Source organism: Sphaerodactylus townsendi, linkage group LG16 (genome assembly GCF_021028975.2).
Source record: "Sphaerodactylus townsendi isolate TG3544 linkage group LG16, MPM_Stown_v2.3, whole genome shotgun sequence".
NCBI classification, from domain to species: Eukaryota; Metazoa; Chordata; class Lepidosauria; order Squamata; family Sphaerodactylidae; genus Sphaerodactylus; species Sphaerodactylus townsendi.
The window spans coordinates 21,012,621-21,035,658 of NC_059440.1; the positions used below are offsets into that span (position 1 = coordinate 21,012,621).

The following is a 23,038-nucleotide window of genomic DNA, read 5'->3' on the forward strand; positions in this document are numbered from 1 at the left end:
CGATTGGCCATTGCCTGCCTCCATGTGGGCTGGGAGAGTTCTGAAAGAACTGTGACTGGCCTGTGGTCACCCAGCAGGCTTCGTGGGGAAGAGTGGGGAATTGAACCCAGTTCTCCAAACTAGAGCCCGCTGCGCTCTTAACCATACACCATGCTGGCTGTCCAGCATTTGGATGGAAGGCCACCAAGGAACACCGGCGGGCGCTGCTCAGACAAAGAATGGCAAACAACCTCTGAACATCTCTTGCCTTGAAAACACTACAGGATCTCCATAAATCAGCTGCAACTTAAAAGAAGAGAGAGGAGAGAAGTCTCTTTCTGTCCCACCCCTTCCTTTCCATACCGGACAGGATGGAAAAAAATATTCTCTGAGTGCCAGGTGCCAGGGTTAGTGCCAAAGCAGTATTCTGGGCATCATGGAGGTGAGCGGAAATGGGGAAGAGAATGGAGAAAGGGGGACCATTCCCCAATACAAAGGGCACAGGTGCATTTGCTGTGGCAATGGAGTGTCCCACACAGTGGTTTTCTCTGCGCTTTCCTTGCCTCTGCCCCCCCCCCCCCCCCACACACACCACATTCCCCCCTACACCACTGGAGGACATGGGGAAATGAATAATCGCTCTATAAGAGCAGCAGTGGCGTAGGAGGTTAAGAGCTTGTGTATCTAATCTGGAGGAACCGGGTTTGATTCCCAGCTCTGCCGCCTGAGCTGTGGAGGCTTCTCTGGGGAATTCAGATTAGCCTGTCCACTCCCACACACGCCAGCTGGGTGACCTTGGGCTAGTCACAGCTTCTTGGAGCTCTCTTGGCTCCACCTACCTCACAGGGTGTTTGTTGTGAGGGGGGAAGGGCAAGGAGATTGTAAGCCCCTTTGAGTCTCCTGCAGGAGAGAAAGGGGGGATATAAATCCAAACTCTTCTTCTTCTTCTATAAAGTGGTAGAGCAATTACTTTTTTAATAAGCAGGAAAAAAAGTCTTCCTGTTGCATCGGTGTGCACGTTGGGGGGGTGGCATAGGGGAGGGGTGATGAATGGGACCAATCAGGGCAGGACTTGCAAAAATGCAAACTGTCCCATGCAGTCCCTGTGCAAAGGGGCTTTTACTACAAACTTTCCTAGAAGATCCTATCTGACTAGGCTTGGAGGGAAAATCAGAGTGAAACAAGATAACGCTGATTTGTGTGTGATGAGGGGAACACTGTGTGGATGCTCAGAAAAGGCAGAGTTCATGGCAGAGGTGATATTAGATTTGGGGACTTCCCGGCTTGTGTTCTTAGCTGCTGTGTTGCTCTGGCTGTCTTAAAGTCTTTCTTAGAAAGTTTCGTGTGCTTTACATGTGTCGGCATTAAAAGATACTGGAAATGGGAATTTTAATGATGTAACTGTTTAATAACATAAATGAACAGCTACACACTTTTTTTCCCCTAAAAATTAAATTTACAGTAAAAGAACTGTTGTTCAGAGTGTGTTTATGGCAATCTCTCATGTGACATCTCACGGTGATCTTGCAGTGCTCTTTGTATCTCGAGTTGTACAGTTTTCCAGTTCACGGGAGGTGCCGTGCCCCTAACCCCCGTGATGTGGAAGGGACAACTGTATTGTATGGTATTATTAGATTTGTATGCCACCCTCCCGCCAAAGGCTCAGGGCGGTGAACAACGACAGCATAATAACAAACATCAGTAATCATAACATCAAGCAACAAAACACCAATAAACGTAGCATCAATAAACAAAGGATCAATAAACCTAACATTATAAACAACAAGAACATCAATAATCATTACATCATAAACGATAAGGCAACAATATTGAATTGGATCTTTGGTCAGGACTGTCTCTTCCGACTGGCAGTGGGTCTCCAGGTGTTCAGGTGGAAATCTCTCACCCCACCTTGTCATCTGAGCCAGCATGGTGTAGTGGTTAAGAGCAGGTGCACTCTAATCTGGAGAACCAGGTTTGATTCCCCACTCTGCCACTTGAGTTGTGGAGGCTTATTTGTGGAACCAGATTAGCTTGTGCACTCCCAACACAAGCCAGCTGGGTAACTTTGAGCTAGTCACAGTTCTTAGGAGCTCTCTCAGCCCCACCCAGCTTACAGGGTGTTTGTTGTGGGGGGAGGGAGGAAAAGGAGATTGTAAACCACCTTGAGTCTTCTTGCAGGAGAGAAAGCAGGGGAAATAAATCCAAAACTCCTCCTCCTCCTCCTCCTCCTCCTCTTTTTCTTTTTCTTTTTCTTCTTCTTCTTCTTCTTCTTTTTCTTTTTCTTTTCTTCTTCTTCTTCTTCTTCTTCTTCTTCTTCTTCTTCTTCTTCTTCTTCTTCTTCTTCTTCTTCTTCTTCTTCTTCTTCTTCTTCTTCTTCTTCTTCTTCTTCTTCTTCTTCTTCTTCTTCTTCTTCTTCTTCTTCTTCTTCTTCTTAACTGGAGACACTGGCGATTGGATCTTCTGCTGGCCAACAGATCCTCTACCACTGAGCCATAGCACTCCCCAATCAAGGACAATATTTGAAGCAACTTCCCTAGGAAATGACAGTTGTTGCGTCTGCGATGGGCTGAACTGGTGTAATTTTTTTTTCACATGAGGTTATAACTTGGATTTCCGGGTGCTCGGCTGATTTCTTTTCCTCTTTTTTTTTTTGTAGAAGACGACGATGTGGTGCTGGAAGGTTTGGAGGACTTCTATTCCGAGGAGCAGGTGAACATCCAGAAGAAGAAGAAACCTAAGAAGCTTAAGGAGAACAAGGCTTCCAAAATCAAGCGGAAGAAGGAGGTCAGTTGATTCAGTTTGGTGGGCTGGGGGGCAGGGGATGTGGTGTAGTGGTTAAGAGCAGGTGGATTCTAAACTGGAGAATTGGGTTTGATTCCCCACTCCTCCACCTGAGTGGCAGAGGCTTCTCTGGTGAACCAGATGTGTTTCCGCACTCCTACATTCCTGCTGGGTGATCTTTGGCTAGTCACAGTTCTTTGGAACTCTCTCAGCCCCACCTACCTCACAAGGTGTCTGTTGTGGGGAGAGGAAAGGAAAGGAGCTTGTCAGCCACCTTGACTCTCCTTACAGATCAAATGGCAGAGGAGGGGGAATCAAACCCGGTTCTCCAGATTAGAGTGTACCTGCTCTTAACCACTACACCACGCTGGCTGTGTAGAAGAGTAGCGGCATATGACTGTATTTCTTGGATCACCTGACACTAAGACCTGGAGCATTCTGGGCTGTGATGTCAGTATCAGATCTTGAAATGCCCTCTCTGACCTGTACTCTGCTAGCAGCCCTGGCAACACAAACAGGGGCAGAATTGATGCCCAGCCAGGGTTGTGTTCTTCAAGAGCTGCTGCAAATGGTTATTAAATAGCAATTAAAACTTCTCCAGCGAAGGCAGCTTTAATGTGCGGCTGTCGGGTGCTTTTCTTGGAGAGTCAGAGCATGACCTGAAGAGTATTTGGTTGCAATCTTAGCTCTGCCACAGACGTACCAAATCACCTCTGGGAAGCTACTATCATGATCAGCCCTCCACCTAAGATATGGGAATACCTGGCCTACCTTGCAGGCTTGTTGTAAGACACCATGAATGAAGAGGTTTGTTCATATGGATGCTAGCTATCATGATTGTCGCCTTGGAGACGCATGCATGTTGCTTGCCCTGTGAAGTCATGCATCAGTGACAGGAGGCTGCCTTCTTTGCAGTTGTGATGTTGTTCCAGTTGTCAGGAGCTGTCATAAGAACATAAGAACATAAGAACTAGCCTGCTGGATCAGACCAGAGTCCATCTAGTCCAGCACTCTGCTACTCGCAGTGGCCCACCAGGTGCCTTTGGGAGCTCACATGCAGGATGTGAAAGCAATGGCCTGCTGCTGCTGCTGCTGCTCCTGAGCACCTGGTCTGCTAAGGCACTTGCAATCTGAGATCAAGGAGGATCAAGATTGGTAGCCATAGATCGACTTCTCCTCCATAAATCTGTCCAAGCCCCTTTTAAAGCTATCCAGGTTAGTGGCCATCACCACCTCCTGTGGCAGCATATTCCAAACACCAATCACATGTTGCGTGAAGAAGTGTTTCCTTTTATTAGTCCTAATTCTTCCCCCCAGCATTTTCAATGTATGTCCCCTGGTTCTAGTATTGTGAGAAAGAGAGAAAAATTTCTCTCTGTCAACATTTTCTACCCCATGCATAATTTTATAGACTTCAATCATATCCCCCCTCAGACGTCTCCTCTCCAAACTAAAGAGTCCCAAACGCTGCAGCCTCTCCTCATAAGGAAGGTGCTCCAATCCTTCAATCATCCTCGTTGCCCTTCTCTGCACTTTTTCTATCTCTTCAATATCCTTTTTGAGATGTGGCGACCAGAACTGGACACAGTACTCCAAGTGCGGTCGCACCACTGCTTTATATAAGGGCATGACAATCCTTGCAGTTTTATTATCAACTCCTTTCCTAATGATCCCCAGCATAGAGTTTGCCTTTTTCACAGCTGCCATGCATTGAGTTGACATTCCCATTCTCCTCCTTGTGCAGGGACACACACTGAAGCCCAAGGAGGAGAACACGCTCTCCTGTTTCTCCATTCGGCAATGAGAAGTGACTTCCCTAAATGGCTTGACAGGAAGCTGCTGAATATTGATGGAGAATATATATATACCGTATCTATATGCAATTTAGAACATTCTGCAAACTGCAGTCTGGATGATTGGCACACTTTGCAGAATATTCTAATTGCAGATACATATTTTTTTTTCCTAGACAATCATTCAGATGATATCAATATTTTAAATCTTCTAAATGTTTTAAATGTTCGGAGGCGTGCACATTTGCTGCTTCAGGGACCCTATTAGGAGGGAAAGGAGATGGAGAAAATGGTTTCGATGGCACAGTGGTTATTAATGAGCCCCACTTGCCATGCCAGACATGGTCAAGTGGCTTTGGTAGTCAAGAACACGGCACAGTTTGCCAATTTGGATCCAGACTGAATCTGCTTACTGCCTGCAAAATGAACGCTCCTCCCTAAGTATCCTAGCTGCCATGTTTTGAACACTTTGACTTTCCTCTTGCTAGAGAGCCAGCGTGGTGTAGGAACTAAGAGCAGGTGGATTCTGATCTGGAGAACTGGGTTGGATTCCCCACTCCTCCACCTGAGTGGCGGTGGCTTACCTAGTGAACCAGATGTGTTTCCGCACTCCTACATTCCTGCTGGGTGACCTTGGGCTAGTCACACTTCTCTCAGGACTCTCTCAGCCCCACCTACCTCACAAGGTGTCTGTTGTGGGGAGAGGAAGAGAAAGGAGCTTGTAATCCACCTTGAGTCTCCTAACTCCTCCTCCTCTCCAAGGACTGCCCTAGGTAGAGTGCATTGCAGCAATCCAGCCCAAAGACAAAAACAGTCTAGGCTGGGATTTAAAAGTAAGAGCAGACTCACACCAGGAAAGTTTGAGGACTATGATCCATGTGTGTCATGCCCCATGCATGGGCAATGCTTCGGCGCTGTCCCGGGTCCTGTTCTGCCTCTCCTGGCTTTGAAAGCCTTCTTATGAGTTTGTCAGCCCCTCTTTACTCTGTGATGCTCCATCTGCAATGCAGCACCTCATTTACAGTTTGTCTCTGGTGAGGAGCAGTAAATCTTGGCAGCCTTCTGCATACCAACGGTGAGGTCTGCGGATGATGTATAAAAGAGGGGTGGGTGGGTGGGTGAGAAGTGGGAAATGCTCCGTCAGGAGAGCAGACTTACAAGCAGGCCTGTGATCTTTCAGTAATTCAGTACTTTGTGAAAAATGTTCCCAGTCATTATTCAAGTTTCTAGCTTTGATGGTACTTTGAAAGTCGGTTTCTGAAATTTCAGAATCCAGAGCTGGCAGGGGCAAGGTGAAACGGTGCTTTTGGGTGTAAGGAGGTGGGCTTTCAGTGCCCTGAAGAGTTTCCACCCATCGGCAAAAGGAAATAAATTATGCCCGATCAGTGAACTTGAATGGAAACATCAATCTTCCAAGGCGAGGGTAGGCGGCTGGTGCTTAATAGGCATGCAGATCTTTCAATGCAGGAATGATGTGCTGTTGGTAGACACCTGAAGCGAGTTAAAAGACGTCTCTGCTGTATATCTTCTTGATGATTTTGGCTCGCGGTGACGCTGCCCATGCATGTGGGTGCCTCAGCCTTTGTTTAGCTGGCGGAGCATCTGCTGGGCATTTATCCCATTAACCAAAGTGTTTGCTTCCGCACCTGCCTGCTTATCTTTCTCCTGGGCAAACCAGGCCGCGATTTGCAGTCTGCCATGCTGCTAGCTAGGACGACGCAGCCATATGTGGGGACTGCTCACCTGTGCTATGGAAAAGGATAGAGTCAGGGATGATAGGTGATTTGCTGTCATTAACCCTTGGAAATCTACAAACAGTTGGGGGGGATCTTTTATATGCCAGCACTCACTTCATCTCTGCTGGCTCTGGCATTTGGGGGGTGGAGGGGAGGCTTGGGTGATGATTTCTCAAGAAACCCCCATGATGAATTCCACGATGTAGGGATTCTCCCACCCTACCTCTGACCTCAGCTATTCCTTGTCAGCATGGTGTAGTGGTTAAGAGCAGGTGGATTCTAATCTGGAGAACCAGGTTTGATTCCCCACTCCCCCACCTGAGTGGCAGAGGCTTATCTGGTGAACCAGATTTGTTTGTGCACTCCAGCACATGCTAGCTGGGTGACCTTGGGCTAGTCACAGTTCTTTGGAGCTGTCTCAGCCCCACCTACCTCACAGGGTGTTTCCCCCTCCCCCTCCCTCTCCCCCTCCCCCTCCTTTTCTTCTTCTTCTTCTTCTTCTTCTTCTTCTTCTTCTTCTTCTTCTTCTTCTTCTTCTTCTTCTTCTTCTTCTTCTTCTTCTTCTTCTTCTTCTTCTTCTTCTTCGTCGTGAGAATTGAGGTGTTGTTTAGTGGGATTAATGAACCCATGAGCAGAGAAGGCAGCAACATATAGCTCGATTTCATCAGATTTCATAGCTAAGCAGGGTCAGTCCTTGAGTGGGCTCTGTACAGGAACAAAATGGCAAGTCGCCTCTGCTTCTCGCTTGCCTTAAAACTCCCTTGCTGGGTTCGCCATGTGTTGGCTGTGACATGGCAGCGCTGTGCACACACAACAACCCTACCCAAGCTCCATCTTGCTGCCCTGTTTGAAAGCTTGGCTGCATGAAACCTCAGTACGAAATAGATGAAGATGGCAGTTAAAAACAATAGTATACAAAATATGATCCCTACAGTTAACACTGGTCTTGTGTGTTTTGCCGCCCAAAGTGGTACAGTCACTTCGGATGGTCTGCTCTGCTGCATGAGTAGGAATCCTTCCTCGGCTGGCCGTCAGCCACTCTGGCCCCTGCAGAATTTCCTGCTCAGTGGTTGCCATATTAAACATGGTGGCTTTTGGGTGCTTTCAGCAGGGCAGATTCCAGTCTTGCAGCCTGCCAGGCAGAGGCGTAATGCCCATTGGGCAAAGTGGGCAGTTGCCCAGGGCGCCCCCTTGTGGCGGGTGCCAAAAATGCAGGGTTCGTTTGTGGGGGTTTTTTTTGGTATTTTAGTGGAATGTGTGTTCTTCCCTGAACAGCATCTGGTAGGTTTGACTGTTTCCAGAGGGCTTTTAAAATTGGACTGCAGGAAGGCCACTTGTCTGGAGACAGCTGATGGCTGGCAAAAAGCCAAGACAGATCAGTTACTTGGAAGCCAGTAATGCCAAAAGTGATGGTGGATTGGGTCACGTGCCCTACCCCTTCCTCTCACAGGAGGGAGGAGAGAGGGAGACAGAGAGAGAGAGAGTTGGCAACCATAACAGACAGGTTGCTAAAATATGCAGGTGTTGGATTTGGAGAAATGTTGATAAGATTTATCTGAAAGCGAGTATTTATAGACATCCGTTAAGGTAATTGAGAGAAACGCTTATTGATGATTTGAAGAACGTAGAATGTTGATGCTGTTGGTCTGCGAATGCAAATGTTCTGCGCACATTTTTGGTAGTGTATGTTAATTGTGCCTTTTGGGGAATGAGAGCAATGATTGATTAAGGACTTCACAGAGCATGAATTCCTAGTGACTCCTAAGGCACCTGTGCAGATCAGGGTGGGACTGAGGGCCCCTTCTGTACATGCAGAATAATCCACTTTCAATGCACTTTGCAGTTGTGCGGAATAGCAAAATCCACTTGCAAACAATTGTGAAAGTGTATTATTCTGTGTGTGCCAAAGGGGCCTGAGACATGCTGAAGTCCTAAGTGATGCCAAGGTTAAGAACATAAGAACATAAGAACATAAGAACAAGCCAGCTGGATCAGACCAGAGTCCATCTAGTCCAGCTCTCTGCTACTCGCAGTGGCCCACCAGGTGCTTTTGGGAGCTCACATGCAGGAGGTGAAAGCAATGGCCTTCTGCGGCTGTTGCTCCCGAGCACCTGGTCTGTTAAGGCATTTGCAATCTCAGATCAAAGAGGATCAAGATTGGTAGCCATAAATCGACTTCTCCTCCATAAATCTGTCCAAGCCCCTTTTAAAGCTATCCAGGTTAGTGGCCATCACCACCTCCTATGGCAGCATATTCCAAACACCAATCACACGTTGCGTGAAGAAGTGTTTCCTTTTATTAGTCCTAATTCTTCCCCCCAGCATTTTCAATGAATGCCCCCCTGGTTCTAGTATTGTGAGAAAGAGAGAAAAATTTCTCTCTGTCAACATTTTCTACCCCATGCATAATTTTATAGACTTCAATCATATCCCCCCTCAGCCGCCTCCTCTCCAAACTAAAGAGTCCCAAACGCTGCAGCCTCTCCTCATAGGGAAGGTGCTCCAGTCCCTCAATCATCCTTGTTGCCCTTCTCTGCCCTTTTTCTATCTCCTCAATATCCTTTTTAAGAAGTGCCATAGCATTACCAAAGAAGAAGCAGAGGAAGTAACTCAGTAATTTTTAGTATTTGTTTTACCTCCCCCTCTCCCTTTTGCACCTTCTGGTTTTTAAAATGTTTCTGCACGGGCGTATCTGCGAAATGTGGAAGAGGAATTGATTGATTTCTTTCCCTTGGCTCCAGATTCCCCTTCCAGATTGCGAGAATTAATTTGCCTCAACTCTGCTGCCTTGGCAGCCAAATGCATTCGCCCGCCGTTGTCAATCGGGCGCCTAACAGCAGAACCGATACAGGATGTATTTACATAAAACAACCAGCCCACAGTTTGCATGTGAGCATATGTGGATGGAGGTCCTTGCTGGAGATAGAGGCAGAAGGAGAGACAGGATTTTAGCCGGTTCTGCAGGAATTACCATGGCAACCAGTAACTCAGGCCAAAATTATAACTGTTTATGTCTCTGGTGAAAGGTGGGAGTCCAATCGCCCCCATATTTTTTACTATTAAAGGGAAAACTTGAAGGGCCACAACTCATTGGCAGCTGGTCGAGGGGAAAACACCTCTCTCTTTTGAGGGAGAATATTTTATTTTGCAGAATTCAAACAAAACGTGAAAATCCATCTGGCCACGATGTAAAGTGGGTGGGGAGTGTTCAAGAATGGCAGAGTGGAGACTGTGCACCACACTAATTCGCACCCACCCGCACACAAATTGGAGATAGTGGGACAATTCCATGGGGTGCCCTCTTGATGGGTCAGTGGACATGTTCAGAAATGCCAGGATTTATCTTGCAAATGCACACATAGGGCCGGGGAAATGAAGTAATGTACAAAGACAGTAAAGGAGAATTCATTTGGGGGCAGATTGCTTTTCCCACGCTAAGAATGTAAACTAGATCAGATCTGGATCCATCTGTTTTTGAGGGCTTCAAGCTTTAAGACAGCACCCTTAAGTGGGTCATGGAACGAAGGTTGCCAGACTCCTAGCAGGGATGTGGAATTCCCCACCTCTGTTTCTTGTTTCCTGCTGCCACTCAGAGCAGTGGTGGAAAAAAAAATAACATATAAAGATGGCTGTTGGACTAATGGGAAAACCACAGATTTTATGGCCATTCCTAGTGAGGACTGATGGCACTTCCTGAGTTTTCCCAGAAGTGACATCATACCCTCCCCATGTCTCTCCAGTCCCCCGATGGGTCACATGACTATTATTTAGCTGCCATTTTTTGCTGATTTTTTGGAAGAACCCGCGGCTAGTAAGAGTTCCATATTTCCAACCTCTCTCATCATTCGCAATGAAAGCAGCTGTAGGATGATAAGAAGAGGTCACTGGCTGGTGGCCAGGGTTTTTTTGAAAATGTCCAGTTGTGGGCAATTGACGGCTTTCTTCATTTGGCCCATTTTCTCTAATGTTTTGGCCTCTCAGGATACTCTGGTGCTGACCGGAAAAATGGCCATTTTTCAACAAAAGAAATTCAAAGGGAGGCTTCAACGTGAAATTGGAATTGGAATTCATTAAGAGGTTCCAAACTATTCCCCCCCCCCCACACACACACCCTAGTTCAAACAGAAACTTGGGATTTCTTATTCATATTTGTGTTAACTATCTTAGCAAAACCTGGGACTCCATCTTGTGGCGCCATTTTGCGGCTTCTACACTGTGTCAGAATTCCAAAGGAGTCTCCAAGTTCATAAACGTTGGGGACCCTAATATGCGTTTGTATTTCTTGAAATACAGGGCTGCCTTGAGGACGAAATCTCCGAAAATGAGGAGGAGTTAGGAGAAAAATCAGACAGCGAAGGCAGCAATTATTCTCCCAACAAGAAGAAGAAGAAGAAACTGAAAGAGAAGAAAGAGAAAAAAGCCAAATGGAAAAAGAAAGACGAAGACGAGGAAGAGAATGAAGATGGAGGCTTAAAGGTATACCTCAAAGTGGCAAGCGTTGAGCCGTGCCAGCATGCAATTTCTGGCTTGGGGCTGGGGAGGGCGGAACAAAAACCACCTCTGTACTACAGAGGAGGGGTCCCCAATCTTGTTGATTATCTTAACCACTTAAAAAAAAACCCAGAAAAGCTAATTCCGAGCATCATAGCCAAATGGCTTGCCATAGAATGAGAGGCACCGTTCACAAAATGGCTGCCATGGAAGCTGTATCCTGTCACCAAACACCTCAGACTGTTAGCGTGTTCTGAGCCAAACATCGTCCAGTGATCAAGGTAGCTGTTTCTAAATAAGTTCTCCCCTCAAATGTAAATGAGAATCATCGTAGGCCCTTCAGAAGCACCCTCTACTTCTGCGGTGGCCAGCTCCGGGTTGTGAAATTCCAGGAGATTTCGGAGGGGGAGCCTGGAGGGCATGGGATTCGGGGAGGGGAGGGCCATAAAATCCACCTTTCTGTGCAAAAGGGACTTGGCTCTCCTGAGGGCCGAAAGGCAGGATACCAATATTCTAAGCTAAATAAATCACACAAAGCCTCTTGTCGTGGCAGCTCAGCGTCGCTGCCTCATCATGCTTCGCTTTTGTGCTCTTATGCCTCCCTGTAGGAGCCCAAGAGCTCGGCTCAGCTCATGGAAGAGTGGGGCTTGGATGATGTGGACTATGCTTTTTCCGAAGAAGACTACCACATGCTGACAAACTACAAGGCTTTCAGCCAGTTTCTTAGGTAGGTGAGGTCCATGACCTAGTTGAGGGGGGAAATGACTTGGTGGTGTTCCAGATCTCTCTTTGTAGAGGAGCTAGAACTGTTGGCTCGTAGCCAAAGTAGCTACACAGCACCTCCATATTCAGAGGCCGTATACATCGGAGAATCATGTTAATGTGGGTGTTGCAGTTACTCCGCATTGGTCAGACTTCACTAGAGTACTGTGTTCAGTTCTGGGCACTGCAACTTAAGAAGGATGTTGCCAAGCTGGAACGCGGGCACTGCAACCAAATGCCTGCTGTAAAATGGCTGCCGAAGGAGCCACAAAATGATTTGCCACGACTTAAATTGCATTTAACGACGAGTGTTGTGCTGGCAGCTGCTGCCCAAGCAATGTTTTGCAAAATCTGCACAGTCAATCATATCTCCCAACAGACTGTCAGAAGCCTTGCTGCCTAAAAGCCCGACCCATTTCCTAAAAACACTTGGGCGGGCGTGAGAAAAGGGGCTGGCGAACACTGGGGCACCAGCATTAATCTGACAGATTGTTGATGACCATGGGTAGGTGGGGACCTTTGACTGCCCGTTTTCTTTTTCTTCTCTAGGCCTTTAGTTGCTAAACAGAACCCCAAAATCCCCATGTCCAAGATGATGACCGTCCTGGGTGCCAAATGGAGAGAGTTCAGTGCCAATAACCCATTCAAAGGCAGTTCGGCAGCAGCAGCGGCAGCTGCCATAGCTGCAGCTGTGGAGACGGTGGCCGTGGCTGCTGCTGCGCCGCTTTCCACCAGTGCGGCACAACCGCTGATGCCCCAGCCTGTCATCAGGAAGGCCAAAACCAAGGAAGGCAAAGGTAACAGAGTCAGGGGAAAGGGAATTGATCAGAGGGACATGCATTTGGCAGGGCTGGTTTCCACAAAAGCACGTGAGTTGCTGCTGATTCTGACAGAGTGGGTCCTGTAGCTCAGTGGTAGAGCATCCGCATGGCATGCCGAAAGTTGCGGGTTCAAACCTGGGCAAACTCAAGGTTAAAAAGAAATTAAAAATTGATGAGAAAGACTTCAACCTAGATATAGAAGAAGAAGAGTTTGGATTTATATCCCCCCTTTCTCTCCTTCAGGAGACTCAAAGGGGCTTACAATCTCCTTGCCCTTCCCCCCCTCACAACAAACACCCTGTGAGGTGGGTGGGGCTGAGAGAGCTCCGAGAAGCTGTGACTAGCCCAAGGTCACCCAGCTGGCGTGTGTGGGAGTGTACAGGCTATGGGACCACAGGAGGGTAACCAAAATGGTAAAAGGTCTGGAATCTATGCCCTATGAAGAGAGACTTATGGAGCTGGAGATGTTTAGTTTGGTGAAGAGAAGGTTAAGAGGTGACATGACAGTCATGTTTAGATATTTGAAGGGATGTCATGTTCTAATACCAAGACCTGATGTTATAATACCATGATCTGATATTATAACACCATCATTTGATGTTATAACATCCTGACGTGATGTTATAACATCCTGACGTGATGTTATAACATCAGGACGTGATGTTATAGCGTCATGACCTGATGTTATAGCGTCATGACTTGATGTAAAAGCATCATGACCTGATGTTATAACATCATGACCTGATGTTATAACACCCTCATGTGATGTTATAACATCATGGCATTACAACGGTGTTACAACGGTGTTACAACGGCATTGTAACAGCGTTACTGCTGGACATAGTGACCAAATTCTTGCTCACAATTATGAAATAACCTCCTGGGTTCCTCTTTCTCTCTGAAGCATGCACTTTTTGAAGTAGGAGTCGCTGCTTTAGTATCTCAAACTGTATTTGGATTACCTAGTTTTATGTCACGTTTTTTAATGCCTAATAAAGGCCTTTGAACTTGAACTTGAACATCATGACGTGATGCTATAACATCATGACTTGATGTAATAGTATCATGACCTGATGTTATAACACCATCATGTGATGCTATAAGATGTTGTAATATCATAACCTGATGTTATAACCTCATGACCTGATGTTATAGCACCATCATTTGATGTTACAACGGCGTTACAACGGCGTTACAACGGCGTTACAACGGCGTTGTAACGGCATTACTGCTGGACATAGTGGCCCAATTCTTGCTCACAATTATGAATTAACCTCCTGGGTTCCTTTTTCTCTCTGAAGCATGCACTTTTTGGAGTCGCTGCTTTAGTATGTATTTGTATTACCTAGTTTTATGTCACTTTTTAAAATGCCTAATAAAGGCCTTTGAACTTGAACTTGAACATCATGACTTGATGTAATAGCATCATGACCTGATGTTATAACACCATGACCTGATGTTATAACACCATCATGTGATGCTATAACATCATGACCTGATGTTGTAATATCATAACCTGATGTTATAACCTCATGACCTGATGTTATAACACCATCATATGATGTTACAACGGCGTTGTAACGGCGTTACTGCTGGACATAGTGGCCTAATTCTTGCTCACAATTATGAATTAACCTCCTGGGTTCCCTTTTCTCTCTGAAGCATGCACTTTTTGAAGTAGGAGTCGCTGCTTTAGTATCTCAAACTGTATCTGGATTACCTAGTTTTATGTCACGTTTTTTTAATGCCTAATAAAGGCCTTTGAACTTGAACATCATGACGTGATGCTATAAAATCATGACTTGATGTAATAGCATCATGACCTGATGTTATAACACCATGATGTGATGTTATAACACCATCATGTGATGCTATAACATCATGACCTGATGTTGTAATATCATAACCTGATGTTATTTGATTGGAAGTCTTTTCCCGGTGGTGGCATTAGAAGAGTGATCTATCAAACCATAGCGATTTCAGTCGGTCCCCTCTCTCTTTCCCTTCAGGTCCTGGCGTGAGGAAGAAAATGAAGACCCCCAAAGACAGCAAGAAAAAGGGAAAAGGGAAGAAAGTGGCGAGCCTGAAATTCCGCTTTGGGGGGCTCGCCAGCAAGAGGAAAAAAGGCTCTTCGGTAAGGAAGCTCCTTCTTCTCCCAGGGTTGCCGCTGCGAAAAGTAGCCAGTCAAAGCTGTTGCAGATCGAGGTCTGAAATTCAGACTTTCCCTCCTCTACTGCCTTGACCATCAGGCATCTTTTGGCTGTGCTGAGAAAAACTCAGCTGAACAACATTGCAACTCAAGTTCTGCAGTTTTGGGGCATTTGGGGGCACTCAAGCTTCACTCCAGCACAAATCTTATGCAGCGTCTTCTATGCCTTTGGAGGTTTCATTGGGCATTTCCATGTACCTCAGCTCATTTCTTCATAGCCAAAAGGGCCTGAAATTTGATTTTGTTGTACTAGAGAGCTGAGATTTTGCATGCCCAGTAGTATGCGCTGTTTTTTGTGTTCTTGTAGTCCTGGTTATGGTGGGAACTATATCTTTCTCTGCCTGACTTTCCTTTGAGTCCCTGTTTCTTGGCGCACTCACAGATCTGTCTCTCACCTCTCATCCTTCCTCAGTCAACCTGCCCCCAATTTTCTCACCCAGCTCAACTTCCCTGTTTCCATCTCTCCTTCCTGCCACTGCAAACTGTTTCTCTAGCACCAGTTGTCCTTCTTGCTAGAATTCTGTGCTGGGATTTCCTCTATCAGCAGTGTGAATGTTCTGAACCCTAGCTTTAGGAGAGCCATATCAATGGCTAAGTTTAATGTTCTGCCCTCAGCGCTATGTGGTTGATTTTAAAAAATAGAGGGAGCAAAGAGATTCTGCTCCTTTAACTTGAATCAACTGGAAACTTTAGCTCACTCCCTCTTCCATTGCACTAAATATGAGGGAATTCGGGGGGGAAATATGCAAATGCTCTTAGACAGGATACCAGATGCTCAAAAGATCTTATACTTGCTAAGTAATTCTGATCCTGTAGTTTGTGAATCGGTGGCCACGTTTTTACTAGAAATTATATACCCTAAAGGTCGGCTTTGTGCTTTTTAATTTTGTTTGTGTCACTCCGTTGTTAAGAGATTCTCAATTATTATTCTATCTACCTGCATTGTCCTATATGCCGATAAGGGCTTGGTTGGTTGGTTAAGTGCAAATGTTTGTAAACATTCCGTGACGTCTGTCTAGCATCTTATTCTCCGTTCTGTGATTATCTATTGCAGTGGCTCCTCTGGGCCAGTCACTTGGTGACTGGGTTTCTCTTATGAAGAGCAGTGGGCTGGTGGGAGTGTGGGGAGGGGCAGCCACGGTACCTCAGTGTAGTTTAACTTCGTTCACAGAGTGAAGAAGAGGAACGAGAGGAGTCTGACTTGGACAGTGCTAGCATCCACAGCTCGTCTCTGCCCTCCAAATCCTCAGCTGGCTTGGGCAAGAAAGGCAAGCGGCGTAAGAAGAAAAAAAGACGTGAGTCCTTGTTCTCTTCTGCTTCCCCGTTTTCCTGTCCGGGGGAGGGGCAAGGTTGCCACAGGGGGATGTGGGGGCATGCTGTTCTAAGCACTGCACCACACTGTCTCTTGTGACCTCCAGAGTACAGAGTTCCGTTCCTCTGGAGGAGATAGCAGCCTTGAAGGGGGGACTGTGTGGCCTCATTGAGTTCTCTTCCCTCCCCAAGCGTCGAATCTTCAAAATTTTTCCCAAGTTGGAGCTGGCAACGCTACCGCTCTTGCAGATGGGGAAACTTGACTAGGGTGACCAGCCGTCCCGATTTTCACGGGACACTCACGCTTTTGCACGATGTGTCCCGCATCCCGCCGGGCTTTAACATTGTCCCGGTTAGGGAATGTGCTCCTGCGGCAGCGCGCATGCGGCCGCAGGAGCACACTGCCTTTTGCGGCGGCGCTCCCCATCAGGAAACAGGGAAGCATCCCAGAAGGCACTGCGGCAGCCGCAGTGCCTTCTGGGGCGCTCCCCTGTCTCCTGACCAGGGAGTGCCGCGTGCGCCCCGCTTTTCCATTGTAAACATCTGGTCACCTTAAACTTGACACACTTTAGAAACTACAAACAGGACTTCAGCGTACTGAATAGCAATACAATAAACAAAACACACCACCTGTCCTGCTGCATAAGAACACAAACACACAAACTTCGATACTTACTACTAATTTACTAAGGGAACTGAAAAGTGAAAATACGTGCACTAGTGTCTAAAACAGCTATGAATATACATAAATACAAAAAGAAAAATACAAACCACTAACAATATACACATACAGAAAATTCAATGGTATACATAGGAACAGTTATAACCTATGAATTCTTTTTGTTTTGCTGTGTAATGAAACACAGATTGGGCTTTAAGATATAGTCGTTTACTGTCAGCATACATGAAGGACTTAGTTAGTGGTTACAATAGCTGTACACCTTCTTAGACAGAGCAAAAATATCCAGAATAAGGCATTCTAAAACGCTATTCGCACTAATGAGACGTTTTCAGGAGCTCTTCCTCAGTCGAATGTTATGACCATCAGGTACAGTAGTAGTTCTCTGAGGCCCCTTCCGCACACGCAAAATAATGCATTTTCAAACCACTTTCACAACTGTTTGCAAGTGGATTTTGCTATTTCGCACAGCTTCAAAGAGCACTGAAAGCAGTTTGAAAGTGCATTATTCTGCATGTGCGGAATGAGCCGCATGCAATTAGGTAATTCAGTGCCACCTCAACGCAGCGACTGTCAACAGTTCCTAAAGCACTGAATACAGCACACGATTTTATAGTTCCTTTGCCCCTCTTTTGTTTTTCAGTGGAAGATGGCGACGGTTATGAGACGGACCACCAGGATTACTGTGAAGTGTGCCAGCAGGGCGGGGAAATAATTTTGTGTGACACGTGTCCCCGTGCCTACCACCTTGTCTGTTTGGACCCGGAGCTGGAGAAGGCCCCCGAAGGAAAATGGAGCTGTCCACACTGTGTAAGGAGTTTGACAGCTGGGGGGCCATTCTCTCCTTATGAGCATAATCGGGAGAACCGGGTTCAATTCCCCACTCCTCCGCATGAGCGGCAGATTCTTACCTGCTGAATTGGATTTGTTAACCCACTCCTACATTCCTAGTGGGTGACCTTCGGCTAGTCACAGTTCTCTCAGAACTCTCTCAACCCCACCTACCTCAAAAAGTGTCTGTTGTGGGGAGAGGAAGGGAAAGGAGTTGTAAGCCGCCTTGAGTGTCCTTACAGGAGAGAAAGGTGGGGTATAAATCCAAACTCTTCTTCTTCATCTTCTAAAGCAGTGGTCCCCCACCTTTTTGAACCCGTGGGCATATCTGGAATTCTGACAGTGCTCAGTGGGTGCCGCAACAAAATGGCTACTACAAAATGTCTGCCGCAGAGGGCAGAGCCGGCCACAAAATGGCTGCTGCAGCTTTACTCCAGTTACACAGTGTAGATCCTTGAGCTGGCAGCTGCTGCCAAGGCAACGTTTTAAATTCTCTGGACAGCCAATCAAGTCTTTAATACCGTGTTTCTCCGAAAACAAGACAGTGTCTTATATTAATTTTTGCTCCCCAAGATGTGCTATGTCTTATTTTCAGGGGATGTCTTCTTTTTCCGCTCCACAGCTGCATGCTCTGGTGTTCTGTTCGACGGGCATGCTTCCAAACAAAAACTTTGCCACGTCTTACTTTTGGGGGATGTTTTATATTTAGCACTTCAGCAAAACCTCTGCTACGTCTTATTCTCAGGGGATGTCTTGTTTCTGGAGAAACAGGGTAGTCAGTGAGAAGGCTTGCTGGGCAAAAGCCCTACCTGGCCTCACCTGCTTCCTAAAAACACTTGGTAGGCACCATGAGCACCGTGTTGGGGATGGCTGCACAAGATCACGCAGATGTAACCTGGCCAACTATGGCCCTTTCCCCACTCACCTTTGCCCGAGGGTTGCTGCGGGCAATTCCCGGCGAGCGCCCTGGGTTCCCCACGACAAAAGGCGGCATTTCAAAAGGCGCCAGGAATTCCACGCGTTGAGTGGGCGGGAGAGAGGCCACGTCGGGGCGGCTGCGTTCTCGCTGCCCCTGAAGTGGGGAAGGCAGCTGGACCCCGCGCTACTTGAGGAGAGTAGCGCGGGGCTTAAGGTAAATGGGGAAAGGGCCTATGATAAAATTGCAGAGGGGTAGCCTGCAACAGAAGTCTGGTGACATCTTGAAAGTTAAAAACGTTTATTCTGGTATCGATTTTCATCCGATCTCAATGCATGGGAAGCCACGTGGGAGAGGAAGGGAAAGGGGTCGCTGGACTCCTGCTTTGTTTAACTTTGCCAGTGAGCTCTTTGAGAGGGAGTGGCGGGTGGGGTGGAGTTGTTTTAGCCCTGTCTTCTGCTCCACGCCAGGAGAAGGAAGGCATCCAATGGGAACCGAAAGATGAAGAAGAGGAGGAAGAGGAGTCTGGCGAGGAGGAAGATGACCACATGGAATTCTGCCGCGTCTGCAAAGATGGAGGGGAGCTCCTTTGCTGCGACACCTGCCCGTCCTCTTACCACCTGCATTGCTTGAACCCACCGCTGCCGGAAATCCCCAACGGAGAATGGCTCTGCCCTCGGTGCACAGTGAGTGTTCTCCACCTTCCTCCTGCCAATCATGCCCCACGCCCGCCCCATGCACGGCTGGGGTCAGTATGGCCTGAAGAAGAGGCATAGTGGGGGAAAATGGTGTCCAAGGCAAAATGGTGCCCGCACGCCTCCTGCGCCCCTCACCCCCCCCATGTCCCTTCCTCACCTTTCCACGTCCCTTCCTCACAAGGGGTCTGTTGTGGGGAGAGGAAGGGAAAGGAGCTTGTAAGCCACCTTGAGTCTTCCTAAAGGAGAGAAAGGTGGGGTATAAATGCAAACTCCTACTCCTCCTCCTCCTCATCCCCCCTCCCTTTAAGTGGAGTAAACCTTTCAGTTGTAGGCAGAATGTGCCAGAATGCACAGTTTGCTCCCAATCACATCAATGTCAGCCTATGCCCGTGGTGGCGAACCTTTGGCACTCCAGATGTTATGGGCTACAATTCCCATCAGCCCCTGCCAGCATGGCCAATTGGCCATCCTGGTAGGGGCTGATGGGAATTGTAGTCCATAACATCTGGAGTGCCAAAGGTTTGCCACCACTGGTATGCTGTTGAGGGGAGTCTGGCTAGGCCGATCCTGAACCCCGGATGGGTATTTGTGTGTCTTTGCCTCCCTGTTGTGTCTTCAGTGCCCACCGTTAAAAGGCAAAGTGCAGCGGATTCTTCACTGGGTCTGGACGGAGCCCCCAGCCCCGCTCGCGTCTGCCTTACCCTCAGCCGACTCCGAGTTTGCGATCCCTCCTCCGATGCCTCTGGAAGGGATCCCGGAGCGAGAGTTCTTCGTGAAGTGGGCCGGCCTCTCTTACTGGCACTGCTGCTGGGTCAAAGAGCTGCAGGTAAGCAGAGCCAGATCGGGCCTTCAGTCGGGAGGGCGGAAAAGGCGGTGCCACCCCTAAGGCGCCTCCTCTTGTCCCACAGCTGGAGCTCTACCACACTGTGATGTTCCGCAACTTCCAAAGAAAGAACGACATGGACGAGCCGCCGGCTTTCGATTACGGCTCCGGAGACGAGGACGGCAAGAGTGAGAAGAGAAAGAACAAAGATCCCCTCTATGCCCAGATGGAGGAGAAGTTTTACCGCTACGGCATCAAACCCGAGTGGATGATGATTCACCGGGTTCTCAACCACAGGTGACAGCACGGGCGTGGGCCAGATCATTGCCTTGCGAAGGGAAACGGATTTGAAAGAACGTAAGAAGAGCCCTGCTGGATCGGACCCAAGGGCCCGTCAAGTCCAGCATTCTGTTGCATGGTGTGTGACCAGCTTCCTCTAGGAAGCCCACAAGCAGGGTGAATGCAATCGCATCCTTCTGCCCATGCTCCCTAGCAATTGAGATAAAGAGGCATTCCGTCTCTGGTACTGGAGGGTTTATATCTCCCTCATAACTAGTAGCCACTGATAGCTCCATCCTTCATGAATTTGTCCAGTTACTTTCAAAAACCTTCCAAGTTTGTGCCCATTGCCACATCATGTGGCAGTGAGTTCCACAGTTTGTGTGCTGTGCGAAGAAGCACTTCCTTGTGTCTGTGCTGGATCTCCCACCGTTCAGCATCAGTGGATGACTCCAGGTTCTAGTATTACAGGAAAGGGCCAAAACACATGGTGACCTGCTGGGTGACCTTGGGTCAGTCACAGCTCTCGCAGAACTCTCTCAGCTTCACCTACCTCACAAGGTGCTTGTTGGGAGCAGGGGGAAGGAACGTGATTGTAAACTGTTTTTGGGACTCCTTGTGGTTGAGAAAAGGGAGGGTTTTTCCTACCTGCTGCAAGCAGGTAGCTGAACTGTGTCTATGTGTGTGTTTATGTTTCAGAAGGTAGCCATTTTGGTCTACAGTCTACCATAGAACAACCCAATTTGAGTCCAGTGGCTGGACTTGGAGACCGACAAGTTTCCTGGGGTGTATGTAAGCTGTTGAGAGTCGAAGCTCTTTCTGACTCAAGGAGCTTTGACGGTTGAAAATATATACCCCGCTGGTCTCTAAGATCCTGCTGGACTCAAAGATGTGTGTGTTTGTGTTAGCTTTGCAACCCAGCGGTGACAAACTCCTCTTCTGTTGTGCCTCCCAGTTTTGACAAGAAGGGAGACGTCCACTACCTGGTCAAGTGGAAAGATCTCTCCTACGACCAGTGCACCTGGGAGAGCGGCGACATGGATATCCCCGACTACGAACATTTTGAGCAGCAGTATTGGAATCACAGGTCAGTGCTGGAGACCCAGAGATATGGCTGTGTAGCGGGGACTGCGAGCATGCGCTCATAAGGGATTCAGCAAGGTTAGGCTGGGTGTGAAGAAGCCTATAGCTCCGTGTTCGGACACCTCCTTTGCTTGTGGAACATCTGTGATTTAGTCCCTGGCTTCCTAAAAAACAGGGATCTCAGGAGCTCTTCATGAAACCACAGAGAGCGGCTGCCAGTCAGAGTGGACAATACTAGGTTCAGATAGACCAGGGGTGGCCAACCTATGGCACCCCAGATGTTCATGGACTACAATTCCCATCAGCCAATTTGCCATTCTGGCAGGGGCTGATGGGAATTGTAGTCCATGAACATCTGGAATGCCATAGGTTGGCCACCCCTGAGATAGACCTAAAATGCAGAGGCGCATCTAGGAAAAGTGTAACCCGGTGCAAAATCTGAGTTTTCCGCTCACCCCCATATGGGTGGCCACCCTCCCCCACCACGACCAAACAACGTTTTTGTTGCACCAGGTCTTGAAGTCAGCGTATGGACCAGTGGTGGGATTCAAATAATTTAACAACCGGTTCTGGCAGTGGGATTCAAATCATTTAACAACTGGTTGTTTACAAGCACCATTTTAACAACCGGTTCTGCCAAATTGGTGCGAATCTGCTGAATCCCACCACTGGTATGGACCCTAGGGGAAGGAGGAGGAGTGTGGGGGTGATTTTCTGCCCCCCCATGTGACTAAATGGCCGCAGCCCGGGGACATTTGACCTCATATGTCCCCCTGGGCCATGCGATGATGTGACTTGGTATGTGTCCTCCTGTGTATCATTTTCTTCCTCCCTCTCAGAGAGATGATGTTGGGGGAGGATACCAGCTGCCTCCTCAAAAGGCTGAACAAGAAAGAGAAGAATCTGAACAATGATAAACTGGAAAGGCCACCGAAAACGCCTGTTGTGGATGTAAGTGAGGTCTGAAGTCAGAGGGGGGAGTGTTAAAGCCCAGGAGTTCGCTGGACTTAGAAAAAGCCCAGTTTGAATGATTGCACTGTGATTCAGCTCCATCGCCAGCTCAGAGCGCAATGTGAGCATTGCCCACATGTGTCCAAGCCTACATTTGTAGCCATAAGGTCTAGAAACTTGTTTGCATTTACAGCAGAAGGTTGAATTCTGTGCAATGAAAAATAGTTTAATCAGTCGACAGCCCTAATAATGACTTTTTCTTCCCCCACACACCCCTCTGCAGCCTACAGTGAAATTTGACAAGCAACCATGGTATATTGATACCACAGGTGGGACTCTGCACCCTTACCAGTTGGAGGGTCTCAACTGGTTGCGGTTTTCCTGGGCGCAAGGGATGGACACGATCCTTGCAGACGAGATGGGCCTCGGCAAGACTGTCCAGACCATTGTATTCCTCTACTCTCTGTACAAAGAGGTAGGCATCCGGTGCTGATTCAAACCGTTGCCGTCTTCCCCTTTGCGTCCTTTGCGACGGGATTGCTCATGAGCAATGGGTCTCTGCCCGCCTCCTTGTCTCTACACAGGGCCACTCCAAAGGTCCTTACCTGGTCAGCGCTCCCCTCTCGACGATCATCAACTGGGAACGGGAGTTTGAGATGTGGGCCCCCGATTTCTACGTGGTCACGTACACGGGGGACAAGGAGAGCCGGTCTGTGATCCGTGAAAATGAGTTCTCTTTTGAGGACAATGCCATCCGGACTGGGAAGAAGGTTTTCCGGATGAAAGTAAGCATTGGCTACTGAAGGCAGGGGGTCAGAAATGTGTGTCTTCTGACTCACACCTGTTGGGACCTGAATAAAATAGCAGAGGATGTCAATGAAACCTCTGTTTC

At 47.8% G+C, this 23,038-nt stretch overlaps 1 protein-coding gene across 1 annotated transcript in view; it reads left to right on the forward strand.

Annotated features, from left to right (window-relative positions):
* The window catches only part of CHD5 (chromodomain helicase DNA binding protein 5), a 64,201-nt gene that overhangs the window by 3,626 nt on the left and 37,537 nt on the right, over window positions 1–23,038 (forward strand). Inside the window, 14 exon segments of the mRNA XM_048519041.1 lie at window positions 2,639–2,766; window positions 10,586–10,768; window positions 11,392–11,510; window positions 12,095–12,342; window positions 14,376–14,500; window positions 15,747–15,870; window positions 17,209–17,375; window positions 18,783–18,998; window positions 19,630–19,836; window positions 19,919–20,130; window positions 21,068–21,199; window positions 22,035–22,146; window positions 22,430–22,621; window positions 22,731–22,931. Of these exon segments, the coding sequence (XP_048374998.1) occupies window positions 2,639–2,766; window positions 10,586–10,768; window positions 11,392–11,510; window positions 12,095–12,342; window positions 14,376–14,500; window positions 15,747–15,870; window positions 17,209–17,375; window positions 18,783–18,998; window positions 19,630–19,836; window positions 19,919–20,130; window positions 21,068–21,199; window positions 22,035–22,146; window positions 22,430–22,621; window positions 22,731–22,931 (2,366 nt within the window).